A 25,058-nucleotide genomic window follows, 5' to 3' on the forward strand; every position below is an offset into this window, starting at 1 on the left:
AGAAATCATGACCCAAAGCACAGTACCTGGCGTCAGGCTGGCACTACTCAGTCAAATGTTAGGGCTTGCCAGACATCGTGACACACACCTGTAATCCCAGCACTTGAGAGAGTAAGGCAGGAGGATGGATCATCACAAGTTCAAGGCCAGCCTGGGCTACCTAGTGAGTTCAAGACCAATCTGGAGGGCTGGGGATTTAGCTCAGTGGCATAAGCGCCTGCCTGGCAAGCTCAAGGTCCTGAGTTCGATCCCCAGCCTGGACTACATAGTGAGACCTTGTCTCAGAAAACCAAAACACCAAGATTTAAAAATGTTAATGCTTGCTTGAGATGCTGCTGCTAGCTCTTCACAAGACAGGTCTGAGATCTGGCTCTCAGATCTCCCCCAAACAATCTGCTTTCCATTGTACCAAATTGCCTCTGCAAGTATCCCAGCCTGGGTCCATGGAAGAAACACTCAAGAAGAACAATCTACCCGGAAAATATTATTTTCTTTTTTTTTTTTAAATACTATTTTCGAAGTAGATGGAGGTGCTATGCCATATTGAAAAGAACTCTGGTTAGAGGCAGGACTACTGAGTCCTGGCAGAAGAACTAACTGGCCATGTGATCTTGAGCAAGCCACTCATAGAGGCCCAGAGACTCAGTTTCCTCAATTACAAAATCAACAGTTGTAGTGAGGTGAGAAACAAATGAAACAGCACAAGTGAAAGGACTCTGTAAACACACTCTGATGCTGTACAAAGGTAAGATATTATTATTATGGTTATGTTGTGGTACTAGCCTCAAATAAAATAATCATTAATATCTACATTCTTTACAAGGTTTCCCACAGCCTTCCCCACAGCTCCTTGGTTTCCCATCATCTCCTGTAGGGCAGGAAGCCTGGCCCCCAACAGGAAAGGGCTCAGAGAAGCTAGGACTTCAGTCAGGAAACAACCATCTTGCCCCAACCTTCATTTCGCCAGATAAATGATGCAGCCAAATGGTGAGACACCGACTGGTGCAAACTGAGGTGTCCAGGATGTTTCAGCTCAAACCAAAGGAGCCAAGTTGCCCTAAGGTCCTAGGACCTTAAGAGAGGTGGCAATTTAGTAATCACTAGATTAATTAAAATCAGCAAAAACAGTCAACTTAAATCAAAGCAGAATCGATGGGGTCTGCATTATCAGGCCTCACAGAGGCAATTTCCCCCTTAGTAATGCATTTTGAGTTCATGTGTTGATTAGCTTTAACACACCATTTCCAGATCTTCACTTTCCCTTGGTGCAATTTGGGCCAAGCATTTTTCAAAGGATGTGTATGGAGAGGGAGTGCATGGGAGGGTAGGTGTGGCCAGGTAAAGCTGTGAAGCGGTTCGCAAAGCAAAATACAATGACAATGGCTAGGGCTATGTCCATGTTGCTGGCAATAAATTTTGAGGCTGGCGAGGACAAGTAAGGGGGTGGGGTATAGAACAACAGAGCTCAGGCAACAGCAAATGTGCTGCAGCCTTAGGTGGTTCCTCCACTCAGGCACATCCCTCAGACCAGGTGATGGAGACATACCAGGCAAGTCTCAACTGCCATCTGTGAAGTCCTTCCAAAGGAGAGGGGACACCCCCTAGCTTAGAAATGGAACCTCTAAGCCAGGGGAAGGGAGGTAGGGAGGAGGAAGAGGAGGAGGAGGAAGACAGTAATCCCACAGGGCTTCCTTCTAGTTTATATGACCCTCTGGATTCCTTGGCACAGATAAATAAATAATAAATAACATCAATGTATCTGCACACGATTTTTTTCAAATTCCTGCTATTCTTTTCACATTCTGTTTACAAAGCAATGAATCCTCCAGGAACTGCCGGGCACCTCCCCTACTACCATCCAGGCAGAGGCTATGCCTTTGAAGTGCTCACCAAGGCTCCGGGTTGGAGCTGCTGAGGAACACCCTAAGACTGAAAGCAAGTCAGCCCTCAGCGTTAGCTTGTTCGCAGCTGCTCTTCTCAGAGTTAATGTAAAGTCATCAGAGTTAGAATGTGGACCGTAATCTTCTCAGCCCTTCAGTTCCAGAGATGGCCTGGGATGTAAACACACACTAGGATTTATTTCTTTGGCCAGGCGGGGAGTCATTAGGGTAAAGGGTAAGGGTCAAGGGGCTCAGATTGGTGGCTGATGAGCACGAGAAAGTAGAGCAGCAGCCCTGTCCCCTTGGAGCAGGGCTTTCGCCAACAGTAGTGCTGGCTTCCCCCTTTACAGACCTTTAGTCTCCCCGATTCCTTCTGCTCTTGGGTCTTTCTCCCGCTCAACCCCCCCCAACCCCAGATGCCTCCATGCCCAGGCAGGGCCTGCCCACTGACAGTGGCCCAAGGGATTTGCAGCGTGTGAGGTTGTCACGAAGGGTGGGCCGTCCCGGAGTCTCCAGGCAAGGCTGTGAGCCCCGGCATTTTCCCTTTTCCAGCACCTGTCCCACTTCGGCGCCGGGGCTGGGGCTGCGCCCGCGGACGACCTCAGTACTGGAGCGCCGCAACCACGCAACGAAGTCGCCCTGGGTGGGGAAGTGTAGGGCTGACGGAGGGGCGGGGCGTTCGGTGGGGGCGTCCAGCCTCAGCCGAGACCCCCGCCCTCCCATACAGACCGAGGCAAAACCGGGCGAGAGTCACACATAAAGCGGGAGCGCAACGCTCGCTCTGCGACCCCGAAAGGCATTGCAAGCTTCTCCCCCTTCCTGGAGCTAGGGGCTGGCCGGGAAGGTGGCTCCGTTCTTCCCCGTGGCCGGTGCGGGGTCTGCGGCTGCCGAGCGAGGTTCCGGCTTCCCCAGGGCTGGCAGGGGGAGCCCCGAGAACTGCAGGCCCGCCCCCCTTCCTCCTCCTTCTTCCCCTCCTCCCCCACGTGTCCGCCCGGAGCCCAGCGGCCCGATCCCAGCACCCCCCCTCCCGCGCCACCTCCCTCCTCCTCCCGCTTCGTCCGCTTTCCAGGCGGCGTGGAGAAGAGCAAAGTTGCGACAGCGGCCGGGGGGCTCTGCCCAGGTGAAGGGGGCGCTGTGAGCGGGGGTGGGAGGGGGGACGGCGTGGCCCTGCGGCGGTGGCGGTGGCGGGGGGAGGATAAAGAAACTTGCTTCCCGTGGCCCCCACCCCGCGCAGGTTCGGATCTTGCGTGATCCGAGCCCTCGTGGCGAGACGCGGCAACGCCACGGAGACCAAGGCCGGCACCAGGACCTGGACCCGGGCCGGGACCGCGCGCTTCGGTCGGATCGGCGGGTGCAGGCAGCTGGCCAGGCCGGCACCCCGGCAAGGGCGGGGTGGGTGGCCCTACACCGGACCGAACCAGGGACTCTCGTGTCGCGGGCGCGGGCCGAACCCGGACCGGGCCGAGTTGGGTGGTGAAGTAGGACGTGGATTCGGGGGCGGGGCGCGGCGGGAGTGGGAAACCAGGCCGGGCCGGACTGGCCTGGGCGTGGGGGCGGGGGGCGAGTTCGGGGCACTTGCTGGGCTCTGGACCGAGCAGTAGGGCGGGGCGGCGCTAGGGGCTGGGCCGGACCCGCGGGGAGAGGCGAGGGGAGGGGGAGCCGGGGGTGGAGTAGGGGCGTGGAGTTGCGAGCGGGGTCTGGCCTCGGCCGGGAGCGAAGGTAGATCGGCGGGGCCGCGAGCGGAGGGAGGGAGGCCCGCGGCGGCGCGGCGGCGGCGGCGAAGGCCAGCTTCCGCGGAGTTTGTGCCCAGGCTTCCCGGCCGGGTTCTGGCCGCCTCTCGCGCACAAATGGGGCTAGGGGACTGACTGGTAAGCAACTGCGAGTGTTAGACGGTGTTCGGTAGCGATTCCGGGAAAGGCGAGAAAAGACACCGTCTGCAATTATGCTGCACCCCCACCCACCTCTTAGCATCTGGATAATGTTCTCTGGGGGCCGCGGACCCTTCTCGTCACAATATTTTCACTCCCTAGCACCCCTATACACACTGACCCTTCTAGGGGTATGTGTTTAGGGGTGGAATGCGACGAGGGGGGGTATACTTTCCCTCCTTTGGGGACAGTGTAGTTCGCATTTTATTCCTACAGGGTAGCGTCTTGTCGAGTCGTGTGGACATTGGGGTTTCAATAATTTAGCTCCCCACCCAGCTATTTGATGGCTTGTAAGGAAAGGCACCAATCCTCGGATTTTCAAGGCTGGGATGGGGTTTAAAGATTGGGATTCGCCTCCAGCTCACTTCCATTACCGACCTCTCTTTACTGTGAGCCACTTCCATGGGGATCCAAACCTGGCGGTGGGGGGAGCGGGAGTATTAATATGCTTCTCTATTTCTACACAGGGTCGGCCTGGCGAAGGACAGCTAGCCTGAGAGGGAAAATAGCCACCAGTCCAACTCGGGTCGCCCCCACTATTTCTTCGGTGAGGGGGGTAACGTTAAGGGGACACTAGTGGGTAGGGACTTACACTGGTAAGGGAAGGGATGGGTAGTCGCCCCCAGAGAAAAGCCTCTGGGGGGGTAGGCGAGCCCAGGCTTCAAGGGAGGGGTTCCGGGGACGGAGATGGGGGGGTGACGACGGGGGGGGGGCGGGAAGAATGGGAGAGTCACGCCCTGCTAGCAAGGGGAGCCTCCCTCAGGCCCCTGGGAGAAGGGGACTGAAGGGGACAGAATGTATGTGTTTCTGTGCTGCCCGGCAGGGGAGATCTGGGGGTCTAGGGATTTTCACACTAGATCAGGCACCAGTGGCCTGAGAAAGTCAGGTCGGGGCATAAGGTGGAGAGAGCCTAGGAAGAAAGGGAGAGCTAAACCCCTGGCCACAGCGCACGGATGATCTCCCTTCTTCAACCTCCCCCTTGAGGGGCTTCGGGGGTGGGGGGGCGTGGGGCTCTTGCAGCTCCTCGAATTGAGTACCTCCGCCTCTCCCGGGAGTCTAGCTTTTCGCCCGGCTTGCTGCAACCACCACTGCCTGCCTCTCCGGAATCCGCTGGGTTCTCTCAGCGATCCCCTCCTCCTCCCCCCTCCCCTCCCCTCCCAGTGTCACCGGGGCTGCTTGGCTCTGCCCCCTTGCCGCCGCTTGCTCCCTGCTTTCGTCCCTCCCTCTCGTGCTCGCTCCCTCCCTTCTCCTCCCCATTCTTGCCCCCCCCCTCGTAGGCGGCATTCTGGGAGTTGTAGTTGCGTGGTGCTCAGGCTGACGCCGCCCGTAAACTCAGCTAGACTCCACTTCCCGTCGAGCCCTGCGACCGGCACCCACTCCACCAGGCTTCGCTCTCACACACCGACACACACACACATCGCTCTCCCCCTCACTCTTTCGCTCGCCGCGGCTGCTGCCAGTGTGTGGCTCTGTCTCTCCTCCGCTTTGCTGAGCCCTCCCTTCTTCCTCTCAGTTCCTAGAGTCCGACCGCCGCCGCCGCCAGGAGAGAGGAGAAGGAGGTCGGTGGCGATAAGGGGCTGAGGGAGGCATCAGATCTGGGCGGTATGAGGCGGGTGACGGTTCTTAGGGGGTAAGAGGTAACCCGGGTGGCGGCCTGAGCCTCCCCGCGGAGCCGACCCAGGAACAGGTGCGTCTTTTTTTTCTCTCCCCCAATCCCTCCACCCCTTTTGACTCCCCGGCTTTTTTGTATTCCCCCACCCGCTTTTTTCTATCTTAAGCCTTGCCTCAACCCGGTCCCTTCTCCGCCCGGCGGCCGCAGTGCTTGCCCCCCAGGGGCGCCGTCCTCTTCGTGTCCCCGGACGTAGCGCTCCCTGGAGCTCGCTGTGTCCTCGCCCCTCCCTTCGGGACAGCTCCCCTCCACTTCCCACCTCCGTACCCCATCTCTGCCCTGCCCTACCCCCTCCTCGACCCCCTTCGGTCTTAGCCAGGTGAGACTAGTTCGCCACGATCCTGGAGAGTCTTCTTCCCGGCTGGGCGGGGGTCTCCATGGAAACGGGGGTCTGTAGATCCTGGGGGGGGGAAACCATAGGAATTACCCCACTCCTCCAAAAGGGAGGTGGAGACTGGTCTTGTTAACTACCTGGCCTCAACCCCTATACAAGGATCCGACGATCCGAAGGGAACCTGGCCAGCTGGGAAGGGCGAGAAAAGGCTTGTTTTCTTTTTTTGGGGGGGGGGGTTCCCGTGATGAAGTCTTGAAGAGACCGGGAGAAAATACCCTTCAACCTCAGAAGGGAGGTGCGACGGGTGCTCTTTCAAGTCTGCTTTCTACCCTGTGCTGGGTTGCGGGAACGGTGGGGTAAGGGGTACCCTAGGTGGCGGCGGGGCCTGGGTTCGGGAGTGGGAGTGCTGTGATGGGGGCAGGGGCAATTATCCGAGTCCCTGGAAAAAAGGCGGGGGATGACTTCGGAGCGCCCTAGCTCTGCTGCCCTCGCTCTAGGGGCGGGGGCCGCCGGGCCAGGCGCGGCGGGGTGGGGGCTTAAATTGAAGGAGGATGAGATGGGGGTAATTCACCCTAGCCCTAGCAAGCCAGGGGGGAGATCCGGCGTCGGAGCCCTCCACCCGCTTCGCGCCAGGCCTGGAGTCAAGGGGTCTGAGAGCGACAGCCAAGGGCTAGAAAGAGGGAGGCTCTGGTTACGGGGCCGGGTTTCGGGATCGGGGGCAATCCCCTAGCCCTTGGAGAAGGAGGGAGGGGGATGATCTCGAAGCCCAGAGCTTCCCCCAACCCAGGTTCTAAGGGGCGTGAGGAACGGACAGCAGGCCCAGCGGAACTGGATTCGAGAGGATTGAGGCCGGGGAGTGGGGGGGCTTAGTGGTGGGCTTCGGGGGGAGCAGTCCGGCGGCGGGCGGGCGGGCGGGGCGTGGGGCTCCGGCGGGCGGCGGGGCGGGGCCGAGGCGGCGCTGCTGCCGCCGCCGCTGCCGCCGCCGCTGCTGCTCCTGCTGGGGCCGCCGCAGCCGTTGCCGCCGCCGCCGCCGCCACTGCCGCTTCTGGGCGGGGAACGGAGGCCAAAGAGAGTCCCGTGCCGGGGCAGAGGGCGCAGGCGGCGCGCCTTGGGGAGGGGGCCGTCCTGGAGGCGGGGGCAGGCGGGGGGGGTGGAGCCCCCGACGGGGGGGCGGTACGAGCTGGGACGAAGGCGACGAGGCGCCCCGGGGGCCGGGTGCATGGAGGACGAGGTGCTGGGAGAAGGAGGTTGGGGGTGGGTCCCGCGACAAGCCTCGAGGCTCCTCGAGGTTCAGCTTCGGGACAGAGCCCTGCAGGGGCGCCCAGAGGCCCGAGAAGGGATAGGGAGGTGAACTGGACGGTGGAGGGGGCCCTCCTCGCTAGGGTCCCGCCGAGAGGAAGACTGGGCCAGAGGGACGTCCGGGGCAAGGCTGGGAGGAGCCGACCGCACCAAGGCTGGGGATTTCGCGTTATGGAGGTGCTGGAGATCGTTGTAGGCAAAGATGTGGTCGAGCGGAAAGGCGGGAGGGAAGCACACGGCAACCCAAGAGGCCACAGGCTGGTGGGGGTGCCTTTCTATTTGTCTCGAATCTTCCCCCTTCCCCAATAGAACCACTATGTTTTTGTTTTATTGTTATGAAATTTTCAGTGTTGACTGATTAAAACTGTTGACGTGGTGATACTTAACTCATTCTTGGTGTTTCCTACAGTAGACAGAAAGGACAGCGTCTTGGTGAGCATACGTCTAGCCCAGGATTTAGGGGCTCTTTGCATAAGTGTGGGAAGGGATCCTGGACTTCAGGGCCACAGCTGAATACTCAGAAGGCGATTTGGAGGTCAGCTCCAACTACAGAGGTGGAGCACATTTGCAGAAAGCTTTGGTGAGACTTCTAGGGGTGCACTTACAGGTTACACTAGTTAGCCCCATGACTCTTTCAAATTAGCAGACAGTTTTTCAAAATCACACTGCTGAAATGTTTTACAGGGAAATAACTGGGAAATGTATTTAGAGATGGAAAGGAATTAGGCTGATAATAAAAATTCCAAGGATGGAAGGAAACTTTAAAGGTCATCTAGTTCTCTGCTTATCTGGGTGCTTTATTATGGGGGAGATGGTAGGTTGCACCATGGAGGATGTTTGGGAAAGAGTTTAGGAAAGAGAAGTCAAGTGGTGACATCAGTATGTAGGAAAGAAATTTGGAAGATTCTATGGAGATTAAATGGAATAATCTTAATTTAATTCTGAGAATCATCCAGAGGCTCCAAATAGAAGTGAAAGGTTACGGAAACTGGTAAAATTTTGATGGAGATGCAAAGTTAGTAGGAAAGACTGGTGTGGAACTGTGGAGGAGCTGGAGGGAGCAGGGTTAAGAGTACCTGAAGGTTGATAATGCAATTTAGGAGAGACAGACAGGCCATCTTGAGAAAGTCAGGGATATTGATAGACAGGCGTCTCTTAATAGGGCACCTACCTTTGGGGTGGACTTTGGGGATAAGAGTCCTGGGCCTCGGTGCACAGAACCTTACTAAAATTGACTTTAAAAGGATTGACTCTATTACAAGCAAAGTAGATAGGATTCTTCTTTGGTTCTGACTTTCAGAAAGTGAGGACTGGCTGCCTCACTGAGGCAGGAAGGGGAAGGGATGCCAGTGTCTGGGCTATGGAGGACCAGTTCCTTAGGATAGGGCAATAAGGAAGGGCTGACTGATTTTTATGACAGGACAGATGAAAATAAGGCCCTGGCAAACTCTGCTCTTGGAATCTGGATTGGACAGAGTAGAGTTGGGTTCCAGAAGGCATAGTGGCCCTCCCAAGGACACTAATGTGGGTGTGGCTATTTTGACTTGCTGGGAAAAGGTAGGGAGAAAAAGAGGATCTCTTTCTTCTTCTTTTGCCTTGGTGATATTGGGCAGTTGAAGAGGGATAAAATGTTTAGTACAAGTAGCAGAGGATTTCATGATGTGTTTAGTCTGGATAATGGGCTTGAAGGAGGGGCTTCTTGGAGAGAAACAAAATCATGGGAGAAGACTTTAGCACTAGAAAAGAAGGGAGGCAAAAGGAAGTCAGAAAGAGGATTGGTTGGGCAGGGAAGGACAATCACTGGCAAAAGGAAGGTGGCAATCACTCATCTTGCGTTAGAGCCAGTAAAAGGGAAAAATGGCACCTTGAAATCTCCATGGTTTTGTCATAAAACTTTGAAGAACACTTAGAGCTCTTTACACTTGCTGCTAGAATCACTAAGGTTGGGGTAAGAGCAGAGATTTTGGGTAAAAGTAGGGTTGAGGAGAAACTGGCATTTAGGGAATAATATAAATGTGTTTACCATAAGGAAATAGAGAACTTAGAGATAGTGTACATATTACAAAATGTACAACATGAAAGAAAAAGGAATAGAGAGTCAAAGAGGAATACATTTACTCAGATGTCTTTTGGAGATGGTGTTGGGGAATGTAAAAACTCACCTGTGATACCCACTGCCCTGGGGAGGGCCCAGGGTAGTTGGGATCCAGGGCTTGTAAGTCTAAGCATTTCATTAGGAAATCTAGACTACAGAAAGATACCGGATGGGGGAAGGGATTCACTGTCCTAAATAGAATGGCCTTAAAAGAAGGAGAAAGTGGGAATACACCAGTTTTTCCAGTCTACAAGTGGGAGGAATTCTAGATACTGTACAAATAGGTAAGGGATAGAAATTCCAAAGTGAAATACGATAAAGAACTGGGCATGAAAGCCATGGGCCAGAACTGAAGGGTGGAGCAGGGGCACAGAGGACATGTTCTAATTAAGATTTGGTCTGGATGACACTTGCAGTGGTGCATAGATTCTAAGCTGAACTAAGTTTGGGATGGAGTAGAATAGCCAAAGGCAGTAGAGAGCTGTTTTCCAGGGCCAGTCAGCCTAAGAGTCTAACAAAGTAATGTTGTGGTTGGGTTTGGGTGGGAAAGTGTACACAAGAGGGGACTGGAGAACGTGTACAAGGAAAAGTGAAGATTGTTGGGATAAAATAGAAAAGAGAGGGCCAGGGCCTCGCAAGCAGGAGGTTATAAGTTCGATCCCCAGTACCGCCTTCCCCAAAAAAAAGTAGAAAAGAGAGGAAGCCAGTAATGATAATATGGGAGAGAAGGAAGAACCTAGACATTGGGTTCATAAGAAAGGAAATTTTTTTCTTTTTGTGGTACCAGGAATCCAACTCACAACCTCACATTTGCCATGCAGTTACTTATGCCTGCTGACCTAAACCCCTGGCCCAAAAGGAAATTTCTTAATGCTAGAGTTGAAAATCACTGAGTCCATGCTTACTAGAGTAGCATCAGACAACCAACGAGAGAAGAAATAAAGCAATCTACCTTTCTGCCACTAGGATGCTAGAGCAGTATTTTATATGACCTCACATATGAATTAGGCTTCATTAATGGCAGTTTTTGAATGATTGTTCTTAAAATAATGTAGAAACCTCCCTCTTTCTAAATCATGACCTTTTCCGCTATTCGTAACCTAAAACCAATCCAGGACAAAAACTTTTTTTGTGAACTAAAGTTTGCTTTCTGTTTCAAGAGGAATATTTAATTTTGTTTCTAGAGTTAATTCAAATAAATTGGTCTAGCTCCCTCCATTTTTGAAAGCAGAAGCCACTCTTTTCTCATAAAACATTTAGAAATGGATCATTTTTTTAAAAAGTAACTGCAGGATGCATGTCAAGGTCATATTTTCCTTGGCCAATGAATAATGATGACTTTGAAGAGAGATGACTTATTTGTAAAATGGGATTTTCAGATTTATCCATCAGAGTATCTGAGGCAGGATGTGTCTTCACTGGAATTTGAAGAAGACCCTAAGCTATGAGTCTGTGAGTACTAAGGAGCAGACAGAGTTTTGTGCTTTGTGCTTCTTTACCAACAGTCTGCTAAGAAATGAAATTTGGTTACCTCATTACTAAGGTATGCCTAGAAATCATAGTGTTAGTGCTATTTAAGGGTACAGTTGAACTTAAAGCTAATATTGGTGTGTGGGGACAAAAAAAAAAAAACCCAGCAGATTTTGTTTTTCTAATTTCTGTGAAATACCCAGTGCATGACTGTGATCCTGGGGAAAATGGATGTATTCTATACCAGAATCCATGAGATGATTAGGCATCTTCTTACAAAAATACTTTACTCAGTTTAATGTGGTGGTTCTCAGACTTTCGCCTGCATCTGAATTAACTTATGGCTTTGGTGACGCCTGTAAGTTGGAGTTCTTGCTCTTGACCTCCATAGCTGTTTGGCAGGAAGCAAGTCACTTAACTTTCTTGAGGCTTATTGTTCTCATCTATACAGTGCAGATTATAATACCAACTTCACAGGGCAGTAAGGATTATGAGAGACAAAGTAGATATAATGCCAACCACATAGCAAGTATCCATACATGAGATCTATTTTTTTCTTACTCACTGGCATCCTGTGACATTACCTTTTATGTTACACTATAGTAAACATATAGTGATGAGTTGGAAACTATCATTAGATCCTGAGCCCCATCCCCCACCTTATAGCTTACTTTCTATCTTCTTCTTCTTCTTCTTCTTTTTTTTTTTTTTTTTTTTTTTTTTTTTTGTCTTTTTCATTTTTATCAGTACCGGGGATCGAACTCACGACCGCCTGCTTGCAAGGCAGGTGCTTATGCCGCTGGGCTAAATCCCCAGCCCCACTATCTTCTTTTTCTATATCACTGTTGGATCAGTACACATTTAGAAATTACAGTGTGCTAATAAGAAATAGCTTGACTCATCTTTGAATCCACCTCTGAGGTAGAGTTGGGAGCTTTAACAGCTGGGCTGTGGCACTGCTCAGTTTTTCTAGGAAAGTACTAAAGAGTGTAAAACCAGTTGAAAGTAAGACATTTGGGGCTATAGGTGACTTTTTTTGAGACAGGGTCTCACTTTGTAGTGCAAGCTGGACTTGAGCTCATTTCGTAGTGTAAGCTGGCCTCAAACTTGGGGTGAGCTTCCAGTCTTGGCTTCCTGAGTACTGGAATTGCAGGTATGCATCACCATGCCCAGCTGGGTGACATTTAAAGAAAAAACTAAAACAAAAATACCTTGCTCTCTGAAAAGGGCTCTGCTGTGCTTTATTGTGACTGGTTGGGCTTTCCAGCTGTTTCCAAGATCTGGAAACTCTACAAAAGCTGGTAGATAGAGCAATGGTCTGGTATGGCTCTATGACAAGGATGTTCATCAGTGATGGGAAGGGAGAAACTGATGCCCCAAAGTGCTCTGGGTTCCCCAAACCAAACTTCTAAGCAGAGAAAACCAGTGGCCTACAAACTAGGTCTCCTCTCTGTAGCTAGCGTAAACTTTGGTGCCAACAGTCTCTCTGTTAGCTGTGCCAGTGTGAAGAAAACAGATGATAGGACAAATGAAAACTATAGATTGGTTGACAAATTAATAATTTCTGCTTGACTTTGGAAATATATTATTATTCTCTACCTGTCCCCCTCTCCAGCAGATTTACCTGCCTATTAATATTCTGTTGAGGCAAATACTAAAATGAGTTATTCCCTGAACACATATCTACTGACACTGACAGAAGACAGTTCATAAACTGGCTGGATTTAAAAATTAGCAGTGGCAAAAGTACACCAGGTAGTTAGAAGTTGATTTTATTACTTTTCCTGGTCCAGTCTTATTTACGTTTATTGTCTTTATCATGGAGATGAATAAAACAAGTGCCAGGTGTGTTGGTACACACCTGCAAATGCAGCACTTGAGAGGCTGAAGCAGGAGGATCACTGCAAGTTTGAGGCCAACCTGTGCTCCCTAGTAAGTTCAAGGTCAGCCTGAACTACGTAGCAAAACATTGGCTTGAAAAATAAAGAAAAGAAAAGAAAAGAAAAACCTTATGTGAGACAAGGGAAAAGAAGAATTCATATATCTAATGCTTTTTACATGGAATGTTTGGTCTCTGTATGACATGGAGTTTTGGTCTTCCCCAGTAGTTTAGCAAGTTATTTACTGAATGCACATTGTATCCCTTGTATCATGGTAGACTCTATTGGGATGAGCTATTAAACCTGTGGACTGGTAGTAAATTGAACTCAACAGAGAGTTTGAAATTTATGGAGTAAATACTGTATAATGAAAAGGATATAGATATACCTTTGAGTAAGTTACATGTATTATATATAGCATATATAATATACACTATATAATGTTATATAGATATAGATATAGATATAGATATAGATATAGATATAGATATAGATAATTTGTGTCTTCTTTCTTCTTTTTGGGACAGGGTTTCACTGTGCAGTTCAGGCAGGCCTTGAACTCACTTTGTAGCCCAGGTTGTCTTAACTCCTAGTGATCCTCCTGCCTCAGCTTCCAAGTGCTTGGATTACAGGTGTACGACACTGTGCCTGACTTTTTTTTTCTTTGTCTTTTTGAGACAGTTTCACTATGCAGTTCAGGCTGGCCTCGAACTCAAAGCGAAACTCCTGCCTCAGCCTCAGCCTTCTGAGTGCTGGGAATACAGGTGTGTACCACCACACCTAGCCTGGATACATAATATGTTTAAAATTAGTTGAGCACATAGCTGAGTCTGGTCTGGGGTGGAAGAACAGGAAAAAATAACCTAATGAAGATCTCTCCAAATATTTGTGTACAAGGTCCTGGAGACTAGAAAAAAGCAAAACTTGAGTGAGGAGGCATCCTCTTTAGATGAAAAATGGCATATCATAAGTGCAGTGTACTGAAGTGGAGACACTAGAGGGCTGTCATAGTCCATGGTAAGCAGGACACAGAAGCATCACAAAAGGGATTCAAGTGTCATATTACAACTATTCCACTTGAGTGTAAAAGACACACTAAATATTCACAGGGTCCTGCTGAAAACCAAGACTAAGGAAATCAACTATTTTTGATCTAGAAGAAATTAAAAGTACTCAAGCAAATAACTCTGATTACTTAGGGTGACATTTTGAGGTGGCTTTGTGTTTTAAAAAGGACTGGTTAATTTCACAATGGTTGTTTTAAGTTTTCTAGATATTTATGGCATCCAGGAGTTGTACAAAATTGTAGCTAGACCTTAGGTCTAGTATAAAGCTGTTATGAAGTGTTTTCCTTAAATTTAGTAATCTCCTTATACCAAGAAATGGAAGTGAGTGCTATTTGAATGACAGGGAAAAAGTATTATGGCAGTGAGCAGGCATGCTGAAACAAACTGGTAGTATGAAAATCGAAGTAAATGATAAAACTATCATTTGAATCAATTATTTCTGGGTCCTTTAAATGCTTTCATGTTATGCTTGGTTTTAGGCAGAAACTAGCTTGTCCCCATTTTGGCATATGCTGTGATGAGTGTACTGATTATGTGAGGGTGCTGAGAAGTGGGGACTGGAAGTGCTCTCCAAGGTTTCCACCCCAATTTAGGCTGGGAGTCTTGTAGTACATCACTTTCCAAGGTGCTGCTTGATTAGAGGGTTGTCCTTAATACTGCTGCTGTTCAATTAGATGGTTTCCAATGGGTTTTGGATGTTTCTGACATCAAATCACCCATAAAAGAATGGAACTCAGAACCAGTATTGAGGAGATTAAAAAGGGTGTGGGTGAGTTTGACTGGTACTGCTGTTAGGAGCTCCAGAAAGACAGGAAGCTTTTGCCACTCAGTTACTAGAGTAAATGGCCAGCCTTCCAAGATGATTACAATGGAGGACATTGGAGGTAACTATATTCATCTTAATGGGTAAACTCTCATGCTTAACCGACAGTTAACGTTCCTTTGTATCCAATCCCATAAACGTTTATAGACAAGATCTTTAAACATGGAACTACCCAAAAAGTCTTTAAAAGAGTCTGTGCTAGAACTATGTGTAGGCAACTACTTAGCCTTCTTGATAAATATAAGAATTAGTATATCTTGGAACAGGACCCATAGTGTCTGATCCCTTGGGGTAGACACCAGTGGAAATACTTGAATAGGAAAAAAATAACTCAGGGAAGCTAGAAAGTACTAGAATAGATTTAGTCAGAAGTTTATGAAGAACAGCACAGTGGGCTATATTCCTCCTTTATATTAACTGGTGGGTTATTTCCAGTTGATTTTGTGTATGTGTTTGTGCATGGCATGCACCGTTGTGTGTGGTGGTAGAGGAACCTGTGTTGCCTGAAGACAAGCAGAGTGAAGAGATTGACAAATGTATATGGGACTCTTGAGTTTCAGGGAGTGATAGTTGGTTAGTGGTAGGGAAAGATGAGGGGGTATAATTATTGAAGGAGCAAGCCCATGGAGAATAGAGGAACCCTTCTATGGGAAGTATTCATTAAAATAGAGCAATTTAAATTGAGAGGACTTTCTCATTAGGAAGCTGAGTTTGGGGTATGTTATGAAGAAGGGAGAAACAGGAATGTGTCGCCTGTTGAGTACAATGGAAGGAGGCAGAGTAATGAGGAGGGTGAGATCTGTGGTAAGAACTCCATCTAAAGCCAGGGAGAGTTGATTTTGAGAAAGTTTGGCTCCTCAAGGATCTTGCGGTGACTGGGTGGAAGTCATAGCCTCTTCGTTGTGATCCTGGATCTCTGGTCATCTCAAGGGTATTTTTCTTTGATGTGCTTTCTCCAAAGTGGCATAATGTGGTGGCCTCTCCTTTGCTTCTGTGAAGTGTGTCTCTGTCTTATTGGGGCTTCATCTAGAGATGTGGTTTCCTATTAGATTATTAGGCCCCCAAATTGGTTTTCTTTGCTTCTTAGTCATCACTGACCCAACCCTCCTGCTTAACTGTCTACTGGCCACGCCTATATTTTCAAGGGCAGATTCAGGGCCAAACTTTAAGATGAATATTTTCCATCTCTTTCATTTTTTAAAGGAATAATTGCTTCCAGGTCACCAGGCAGTGCAAATCAAAAAGAGCCTGGGAGAATAGTACCAGGTTTAGTTTAACTGACACCTTAATCTTGAATGTCTTTACTTTTTTGTTTGGTTTGGTTTTGGTTTTGGTTTTGGTTTTTCGACAGGCTCATGCTATGTAATTCAGGCTGGCCTTGAACTCTATGTAGCCTAGATTGGCCTTGTACTCAGAAGCAATTGTCCTGCTTCAGCCTCCCAAGTGCTGGGATTACAGACTGTACTGCCATGCCCCACTCTAATTTACCATCTTGATGGTAAAGTACAACTATGAAGAAACAGGCAGGTCTCATGCTGTCTGACTTGGGCTCAACTGGGTTCTGTATGCTGCCAGCTTGTTCAGTTCTTAAAGGGTCTTTGGCCACAAAAGGAACTATATGATTCTGGAACACTTATTAACTAGATGCACATTCTATGGTAATTTTCAAAGTTAAAAACTTTAAAAAATAATGTTGTGTTGAGTATAAAGCATTTGTTAGATCGATGCTCTGTTACCTCCTTTAATGACTTTCTCTTCCTCATATGCACAGTGATGACCATACTTTTGCTTATAATTGTGAAATCTGCTGGTTTTGGCATCTTTGTTTCAAAACAAAACAAAATAATCCACCCCATCTGTAAAATCTTTGGGTTTTAGTGCTATCCATCCGCTATTGCTAACTCCTTCAACATGGACTTGGGTTATAATTTGATGTTGTGATTCCCCTTTTGGTAGCGTATTTGCTCTAAACTTTTCTAAGATGTCTGTCTTCAGTGCTTCCCCCCACTGTTTCAGTTTGGCCCATGATGGTGAAATATTTCAGGTTCCCCTATTTCATGTTTTCCCTTTTGGTTGTTGTATGTCATGGGCTTCTCTTTTACATCAGTTATGCCTGCTCTTGTGTTCTACTTGAGTTCCCCCCACCTTTGGATTTTAAAAAACTCTCTATTATTATGGTATTTTTTTCTGCCTCTTACCTTTAGCTTAGTTGCTATTTTTGCCATTTTAAAGTTAGTGCTCTGCCATTTGGTCCATTCTCTTCTTGGTTTCCTCTGTTCCACTGAGTACTGATTATGTCTGACTACCTGCTCTCTGCTGCCCGCTTGTTGAATGTGTTGCCTTGACTCTCAGTCCTTCTGCTTCTATGTGCATGTGCCTGCTAACTGACAAGTTTCATTTCTATTTTTTCAGCCACGCTTATTGCTTTGAGTTGGTGGGACATGTGTTCTCCTTTGTCTTCACCATGAGTTGAATGTGACTTTTGAATTATTTGCTCCAAAGTGGGTATACCTCACAGTGATTCTATAAGCAGTGACCAGTATTTGATTCTTGAGCCATGTAGCTCTTCATTTCTTAACATGGTTGTGACATCTGGGAAAATCTTTGAGGTATTTCATATCCTTGTGCCCGTGCTTCCTGGGTCATTTGGGATTACCAGGTTTCTTCCAAGTTCCTTTTTAGAACTTTGCCTTTGATGTGATGCTTCCCACACGATGTAGAGCAAGAGTGAGCGAGAGAGAGAGAGAGAGAGAGAGAGAGAGAGAGAGAGAGAGAGAGCACAAGTGCATGAAAGAGAACATGTGTGCTGGTGTCTTGAATGAAAGCAGGGTGGTATGAAAGTGGGTATACTGGTGAAACTTACTGAGTGTATTATGGAGTGTAGCAGTGTATCTGGAAGCTTTTCCCTTTTTGCTTACCTCCCACTGAGTAGTTTGCAGTTGATGTTACATTGTATATCATGTAACAAAACAAAACCCTAAGTCTACTGAATCAGAATGTCCAGGACTGGGACCTGTGTATCTATTTGGAACAAGCTCCTTAGTGATTCTGACGTGGGAAACATTGAACATCCCGACTGCACTTGTTGTCAGGAACCTGTCCTCTAGTGCCACATTATAAGGTCCCTCGGCTTTTCTTTCTGGCTAGAGTGATTTTGCCTTCTGTGGACAGCTTAGTTCTGTGTTCTCCCTATTCATCCATCCTCCATTCCTCCACAAAGGCTGATGAAACAGGGATAGTGTGCTTCAGATGGCTGGGGGCTGCTCTGATAAAATCATATAAGTTTGTGTTGCAAAGCTTTAAGTGGAAGCATCATCATCAGAGCCTTGTGAAAATGGGGCTATCTAGTATCACTTTTTTTTTTTTTTTTTTGTCTTTTTCTTTTTTATCGGTACCGGGGATCGAACTCACAACCACACACTTGCAAGGCAGGCGCTTATGCCGCTGAGCTAGATCTCTAGCCCCTCTAGTATCACTTTTGCTCTCATGGTAGCAAGTTTGTATCATGTGCATGTTTGGTTTTAACTTAGTTTCCCTTTTCAGTTTGGTCTGAAAATTCTTTATTGATAAAACATTGTATATATTGTTTTGTTTCTGAATGCTGGTATTTCCCCTTTGGCTTCTGTCCCAGGCCCTATAAACTACTAATTTCTTCTAAACAAGAACAAAAATAAACCCAAGAGGGAAAAATCTTCGGTCTTCGATAAACCTGCTGCCAACATACATGTAGGTAGCAACTAAAACTTGTACTTCGTGTTGAAATTCATCTTATGGCAAGAATGACCTCTTCCATTACCCAACTCCTTTAACACTTCATGTAGTGGAAAGATTTTAAAAAGAGCCTAGTATAGGCCAACAGGCTGAACTGTTGTTTTTTAATCTAGGGATATTCCAAGGTATTCTAAGAAATAGTCAAAACTTCATTAACCAGGATGGTCAGGGAATAGGGTCCTTGTTAAAAAAAAATCTTTCTAAAATTATGCTAACCCACATAACTGTCTTAGTAATGCTAAAAGATAATTTTTTAAAAGGTAAAATCATGACTCTTGTACAGATATAAAAATGAACACATGTTAAAGATTTTATTTTACTCGTTAATCAACATGGGAACCAGACAGATGTTATAAAGGGTTCAAAGAAAAAGTCAAAAAGCACAAATTTATATTGAGTAAAGGAACTGAATTGCAAATGGAGGCAAAACTGGTTTTTCCACAGTGGGGAGGGAAGTCAATCCAAACTCTATGGGAGAAGACCGAGTTTCCATAGCCATTTATCACCTGCACTTAACAAAAAAAGTGTAAAAAACCTCAAAGATAATGAACTGAAGACTTTAGAATCAGGCAGCCTGGAAAGGAATGCTATATGTAATGCATAATTTTACTATAGTAAGCAAGCATGGTACACTTTTGGTTGGGTTGGTTTTGCTTCCTGTGATTTCTCAGGGTCACCATCTCAATTCTCATGCCGAAATCAGTTCTATAAAACATCCATTTTCAGAGTACTGACAAGTATGTGTAAGGTAATCTTGATGAACCAGAGAAGAGAAGAACGGTTATTTCTTACCTCAGGTGGTTGACTGTCTGGTGGGACAGACAGACTTGCCACGCCTCCAGGTAACCACACTGCAGAGGAGTGTCAGTGCTGGCCAGAGGTAGGAATTAAAAACGTTAGAGGAGAACCTAAGAGGGAGGGGTTAACTAATCAGGGGCTGGGACTTTTTATGGGGAGTGGCACATTGGCTTTTAAATTAGGCCTTGAGGAATGACAGAAGAAGAGATGTAGGGAGAGACCATTTCAGAGTGGAGAACCAGTATAGTCTTGAGACTGGATGATCTGTGTAGGGAAGGGTCAGGAGCTGGCATGGTAGGGAGAAGAGCCTGGAGAAGAGGTTTCAGGCCAAGTCCTGAGGCCCTTGAAGGCTGTGCTAAAAAATCGGGCTTGATTCTGATGGCTTTAGATGAGGAAGGCGAAGGCGAGGGAGGGGGAAGCCTGATCGAACTGGCGATTTAGAAGATGAATTGATTGTAGAATCAAGAGATGGGAGGCCGAGGGAGCTGTTAAGAGGCCAGTGTAATGTTCCTGGCGAGAGATGATGAGAGTCTGCACCAGGCTAGTGGCAAGAGGGTGGAAGGAGAGGAGGAAGATGGCCTTATCAAGGCTTGACTGCTGATTGGATCTGGACTCTGAGGGAGAGGAGTTAAAGAAATTAACAGGCTAGGGGACACTTGTGTTATTAACTAAGATAGGAAATGTGCTGGGAGTGGGGTTGGGAGTCAGGGAGAGGCTTATGGTAACAGATAATGAGTCTAGTTTGAGACCTGTTGGGTTTGAGGGGCTCTGGACATCCAATTAACAGCAAGTTGCTGACAGCTGAGAATTCTCGTCTGGGCCTAAGGAGAAAGGTCGATCAGAGCTAGGCAAACAGACCTGGAAGTCATCTGTGCACCCAAGGGTGAGTTGAGACTCAGAGCTCATAGGTGAAAGAGGGGAGGGACACGGCTGAAACAGAGTATATACACACAGGGAGAGGGGCATGGGGTGAGCCAGAGAGGGCCAAGAAGATTGCAGATGAAACAGACAGAGAAGGAGACTGAATTCAAGGGGGAGATGGGAAGGAGCAGCCAGGAAGGGAGGGAATGAAGAAGGAGGAGGAGCTGGAGACTCAGAGAAATGGGAAAGGTGAGATAAAGTAAGGAGGAGACTGGAAAGAAAAGTTGAAAGAGAAAAGTTGGAGAAGGGATTATGCCCCCAGGGAGAAGAGAAGAGAAAGAGAGAGGCGCAGGGGGGGGGGCTAGGAGAGTAATAGGGGAAGAGAGAGGTGAGAGGCCTGGAGAGACTAGAGCAAACTCGGGGAAGATGGAGGGGGAGGGCAAGAAATGGGAGAAGGTGGCAGAGGCAAGGAGAGACAGACAGTCAGGAAGGGTCAGACGTTAATGAATGTCCAGGTTTCTAGGGGAGGTAGTGGGAAAAGTGGGTCCCAGAGAGGCCAGCAAGTGTTGGGCCAGGGAAAGCAGGAGAGGGGAAGTACAGAGAAAAGGCAAGAGCAGCAGTGTCCCCTGGCTAGCACAGATAGGAGTTTGGGATGAGGCCCAGGACGTGAGTGGTGGACACATCTCTGTTATCATCTTTCCCTAGCATAGCCCTTTCTCAGGTCCAGTCACAGTGGCCGCCTGGCTTTTTCTTGATCTTAGCAGACAACCTCTTGTCTTAAGACCTTGGCATATACTCTTTGCTTTCCTGAGAATGCTCTTCCCTGAGATATCTACATTTCTTGTTCCTTCAACTCCTTTAGATTGTTAAAATGTTTCCTTCTCAGGAGGGCCTACCATGACTACCCTATTTCAAATCATAACCCATTCGCTGACACACACCCTGCACTGTCCCCAACCCCCTGATCCTGTGCCATAGCTCTTGCTGTGACATAGAATTATTTAACCTACTTATTGTCTATCTCATCCTTCTAGACTGTAAGCACCCTGAAGGCATGATTTTGGTCTGTTTCCTTAATTGTTAAGTCCCTGGTACCTAGGACAGTTCTGACACATGGAGGAGCTTAGTAGATATTCGTTGAATAAATGAATTAAGTTGACTAAAAACAGTCTCTGAGAATTGAAAAAAGGATAAACAGAATAAATCCCGGATGTGACTATATTTACTGTGATCTGCCTCTTCGGACAGTTGGAAAACAGCAGACAATTCTGATCACTGTAGGGTTCTGTTGAGTTGAGCTTTGATAAATAAGGGTTTAGCTAGTAAGTTAACTTAGGAATTTCAGGGTCTCAAGACAGGCTTACTGGATAAAACTCTTTTTGTGACACCTTCTTTTCTCTAGAAGGTGAATTACCTGTGCAGTGGCTATCAGCAGTGAGCCTGGTGAAGGGCTCCGTAGGTCAGAAGGATAACAGGCTAATAGGAAGGGACAAGGCGTGGAGTCAGAATGCAGGGAGCCTTAACCTGATTTGGACGGCTCTTTCTACCACATTAGGTAGATGCATCATATCCAAACTTGGAGGTAGAATAGAATACTTTTGCAGAGCTTTAAAGAAAGCATGTGCTTTCTCTAGAGACCTTAAATTGGCTGCATTGCTCGAGTCTTTCTATACTGAGGGAGCAGAAGAGAAATGGACCCTTGGTTGTCTTTCCCTGCATTTGTTACTCATGCGGGTATGACCCTCTAATTGTAGTTGCTTAGGCTGACCATGCGCAGAAAAATTTACTGTCATCTCATTTGTCTGCAGTAGATTGAATTTCCTCAAACACTCATGCATATACAGAATATCTGTGAAGAGATTTAAGAATCACTCTAGGCCAGTGGTGGCAAACCTATGGCATGTGTGCCATAGTGGGGCATTTGTTACCATTGAAAGCTCTAAAAGGTTCACCATGACTGCTTTAGGTGATTAACAGTGTGCTTGCTCCATCCTAAAACATACAGATTCCTAAAAAATGGATGCATTGTTGGCTCTATTTGGACCTTCATTTTCCCTGGTGGGCTGGCTTGTGAGAGAGACCACTTTAACATTTTGATGCTCTAATTACCCTTGTTTAAACATTTCTTTGAAGCTGGATGTGGTGGTGCATGCCTGTAATTCCAGGACTCTGAGACGCTGAGACAGAAAGATTGAAAGTTACAGTCCATTCTGGGCAACTTAGTGACTTATCATCGAGATCTTGCCTCAAAAAATAAAAAAGGGGTTAGGAGGTATAGATCTGTGTGAACACCTTTGGTTCAATTCCCAGTGACACATATCACACACACACACATACACAATTCTGTGAAAGGAGCTGTCCCCATTCTCAGATTTGACTTTTTGGAATTATTTTTCCCCAGGGGGAGTGGCCACAGCAGGTCCTATTTGGTGGTGAGTGGCTGTCATGATCTCTACAGCACCGCTCTACAGCGGCGTGCACAACTGGACCAGTTCTGACCGGATTCGCATGTGTGGCATCAACGAAGAGAGGTGAGAAGACTTTGAAGACTGCTGGCCTCCAGTGAGCAGTAGCGGGTCGCAGAGGGTAGCCACATACTATGGGGCTTGAGAAAAAGACTTTTGGTTGTTTTTCATTTTGCTGTGATAGGATGGGGCTGGGGCTGTGGGAGTGACCTGCCCTGCCAGGCTGTCCCTGTTCAGATGAAGGCAAAGAGGCCAGCAGATGACCTTTGCCAGTTAGTATTTATCTACTCATTAAGAACTGTCAGATCGAGGAGTAAGGCGAAGCTCAAGTAATTGCACTTTTTATTTTCTGCATCAAAGTTTGGTGCTCAAGGATATGTGTAAGTTATTTGTGGTCCTTGGCCTAGACCTGGATGAAAGATGGTTTCATCATGTAGCTTTGTATTAGAAACTAGTAGTGGGCATTCTGGTGGTCAGTGCTTCCTTGCCCCTCAAGGCTAACTGCAATTGTATGTCCTTATGAAGTATCAGAGGAAGATGAGACTGCTGAACATCCAAAATCGAGAGTTGTTTGTGTGTTTCTAGCTTTTTATTCATAAAAATATTTCGTTGACCAAGGTAGGCCATTTCTTGATCATGCCAAATACCAAGAGCATCCGAATTTTGTATAGTATTTGACTTTGTGACCTGTGGATGTGTGTGATGGCTGTGATGCCTCTCCCATTTTAAGAGAAGGTGTGACCTTCCCAGTGTTTGCTGGTGTTTCAGTCTACTGGCGCTTTAAATTCAAGTATATCAGACAAATCACCTAAAACACAGAATGATAGGACTTTTCCAGGGGTTCAAAATCTAGCTGGCTATGGTTGTACATGCCTGTAATCCCAGAACTCAGGAGACTGAGGCAGGAAGATCACTGTGAATTGGAGGCCAGGATGGGCTACCTAGTGAGTTCAAGGCCAGCCTGGAATACATAGTGAGGCTCTGTTTCAAGAAAGAAAAAAAGATATAGCATTTATTAGGTAAATCTAAGAAGCATTTGTGTGTCAGAGAGAAGGTTATATTGGTAATTTTGATGAGAAAAGGAATGAATATCTTCATTTCTAATGTACTGTTTTCTTTTGTGGTGCTGGGGATTGAACCAAAGGCCTTGTGAATGGTAAGCACCCATTTTACCACTTAGCACTACCCTTGGCCCTATGTTTTTATCTACTTTTTCTTTTTGTTCCTAACTGGACAAGTGTGTACTTGTCTGAGGTTAAGGTTAGGAGAATAGATCCTTTTATTTTCTGAAGCCATTAGCTCCTGATAGCTTAATGTTCTCCGCACCAAGGAACAAGTTAGAGACTTAAAAGGAATTTAATTTTAGAATCCAGAAATCAAGACCAAGTAAAATAAGACAGAATTTTTCTGAGAGGCAGAAGAAAGGTATTTCCCTTTCACATGAGGTATGTCCTTAGACAGGTATAGTAAGTTGGAGTGCTGGGATTGATGAATGTGAATATTAAGTGGCAGATTATATTGATTTAGTTCGAGGTCATTTAGACTTTGATACAGACATGTGGACCAAAGCCTTCAAAAAACCAATAGACAAGTTACCTTGGTTCACCATCCACTCTACATCTCTGCCAAGAGAGGAGCAGGAAATGAGCTCACAATCTGGTTTTCCCTCCCCATGCACCTTCTTGAGGTGCTAAATTACCCTATACACCTAGTGCTTAGGATGGCCTTTTAAATGTTATCACGTCCCATCTCATCCATCCATTATTGTCACCTGCTTGCCATGGTCCAGGCTGTGCTACAGATGATTTTCAAAATGCGATCTCACCATATTTAAAAGCTATTTTTTTCCTCCCTTTCCTAGAACTTAGGAACTTTGAGTATAAACTTGCATCGAGAGGTTAACTCTTTAATTGATGTTGTGTTGTAGAAGCCAGCCCGCCTTTATCAGCTGTGGTTGAGGACAGTGGAATGGAGTGTCATGGGCTTTTTGGTGGCCCCAGGTGGCTGGCTCCAGTCAAGCATCCAGCTAAATTTGCTTGCTGACTCTTTTTCTAGTATCAATTCATTCCTTCGAATGCTTTTTAAACACTTTGAGCACAAAAGAATGTCACAGTACACTGATATTGAAAGCTACAGAGTGGCATGGACAGGTGTTATAGGAGTCTAGATGCAAGAATGACAAATTTTTTGCTCCCAAGTCTTTGTGCATGTGTGTGTGTGTATTGACAGACTTCCCCGGGATAGGAAGCCAGCATGGTCTTAGCCCCAACTATAGGGCTGAGTCAGACCTTAAAGTTCTGTGTCGTTTGGTATTCCCTTGGGACAGGAAGAGGATGGTGGGTATGGGGGAGGCCCTTGCTGGAGTAAAGGGGTCTTTGAGGGACAGTGGAGCTCCAGGCAGGAAGAGCCTGCTTGAGTTGGGAGGTAAGAAGCCTTGCCTATGCTGGGTTGCATATTTCCCTTGCAAGAAGCACAGGCCCAATAGAACCTGAGAAAGGTTCAGTTTGACAGTGGTGCTGGCCCATGATAATTAGGAACCTGACCCTGAGAGGTTGTGGGTGCTTCTGGTTTAAGTTCAACAAAACGTCAAGCATCCTAGCTCAGCATTCTCTGACAGGAGGAGAGAGAGTAGAATTGGTTTTTGGTCCTGAGTGGACCTGCTTTGATTCATCTCCCCATCCTCACTTGTACCCTCATAAACTTTACCCAGTTGACCTG

At 47.2% G+C, this 25,058-nt stretch overlaps 2 protein-coding genes across 7 annotated transcripts in view; one reads left to right on the top strand and one right to left on the bottom strand.

Moving 5' to 3' along the window:
• Positions 1-2,867: 2,867 nt before the first annotated feature.
• The window catches only part of Bcorl1 (BCL6 corepressor like 1), a 63,538-nt gene continuing 41,347 nt past the window's right edge, over positions 2,868-25,058 (top strand). For 2 of the 6 annotated variants that reach the window (XM_063246400.1, XM_063246405.1), the window contains exons 1-2: positions 4,999-5,367; positions 22,277-22,406. In XM_063246400.1, the coding sequence (XP_063102470.1) occupies positions 22,321-22,406 (86 nt within the window). In that variant the 5' untranslated portion in view covers positions 4,999-5,367; positions 22,277-22,320. Of the gene's footprint in view, positions 3,001-3,590; positions 3,749-4,275; positions 4,356-4,998; positions 5,368-7,016; positions 7,043-22,276; positions 22,407-25,058 lie in introns of those variants that run through there. The other 4 variants (XM_063246402.1, XM_063246401.1, XM_063246403.1 and 1 more) reach the window with 4 other exon arrangements.
• On the bottom strand, positions 3,494-7,550 carry LOC134475325 (serine/arginine repetitive matrix protein 1-like). The gene is made up of 6 exons (XM_063245592.1): positions 7,518-7,550; positions 6,792-7,189; positions 5,766-5,877; positions 5,242-5,385; positions 4,976-5,093; positions 3,494-3,714 (listed from the first exon to the last, which is right to left on the bottom strand). The coding sequence occupies exons 1-6, from the start codon at positions 7,548-7,550 to the stop codon at positions 3,494-3,496; spliced, it is 1,026 nt and encodes a 341-aa protein (XP_063101662.1).

The sequence above is a fragment of the Cavia porcellus genome, unplaced genomic scaffold (assembly GCF_034190915.1).
Source record: "Cavia porcellus strain 051 isolate PalLab524CR breed Dunkin Hartley unplaced genomic scaffold, mCavPor4.1 scaffold_3, whole genome shotgun sequence".
In the NCBI taxonomy this organism is placed as follows: Eukaryota; Metazoa; Chordata; class Mammalia; order Rodentia; family Caviidae; genus Cavia; species Cavia porcellus.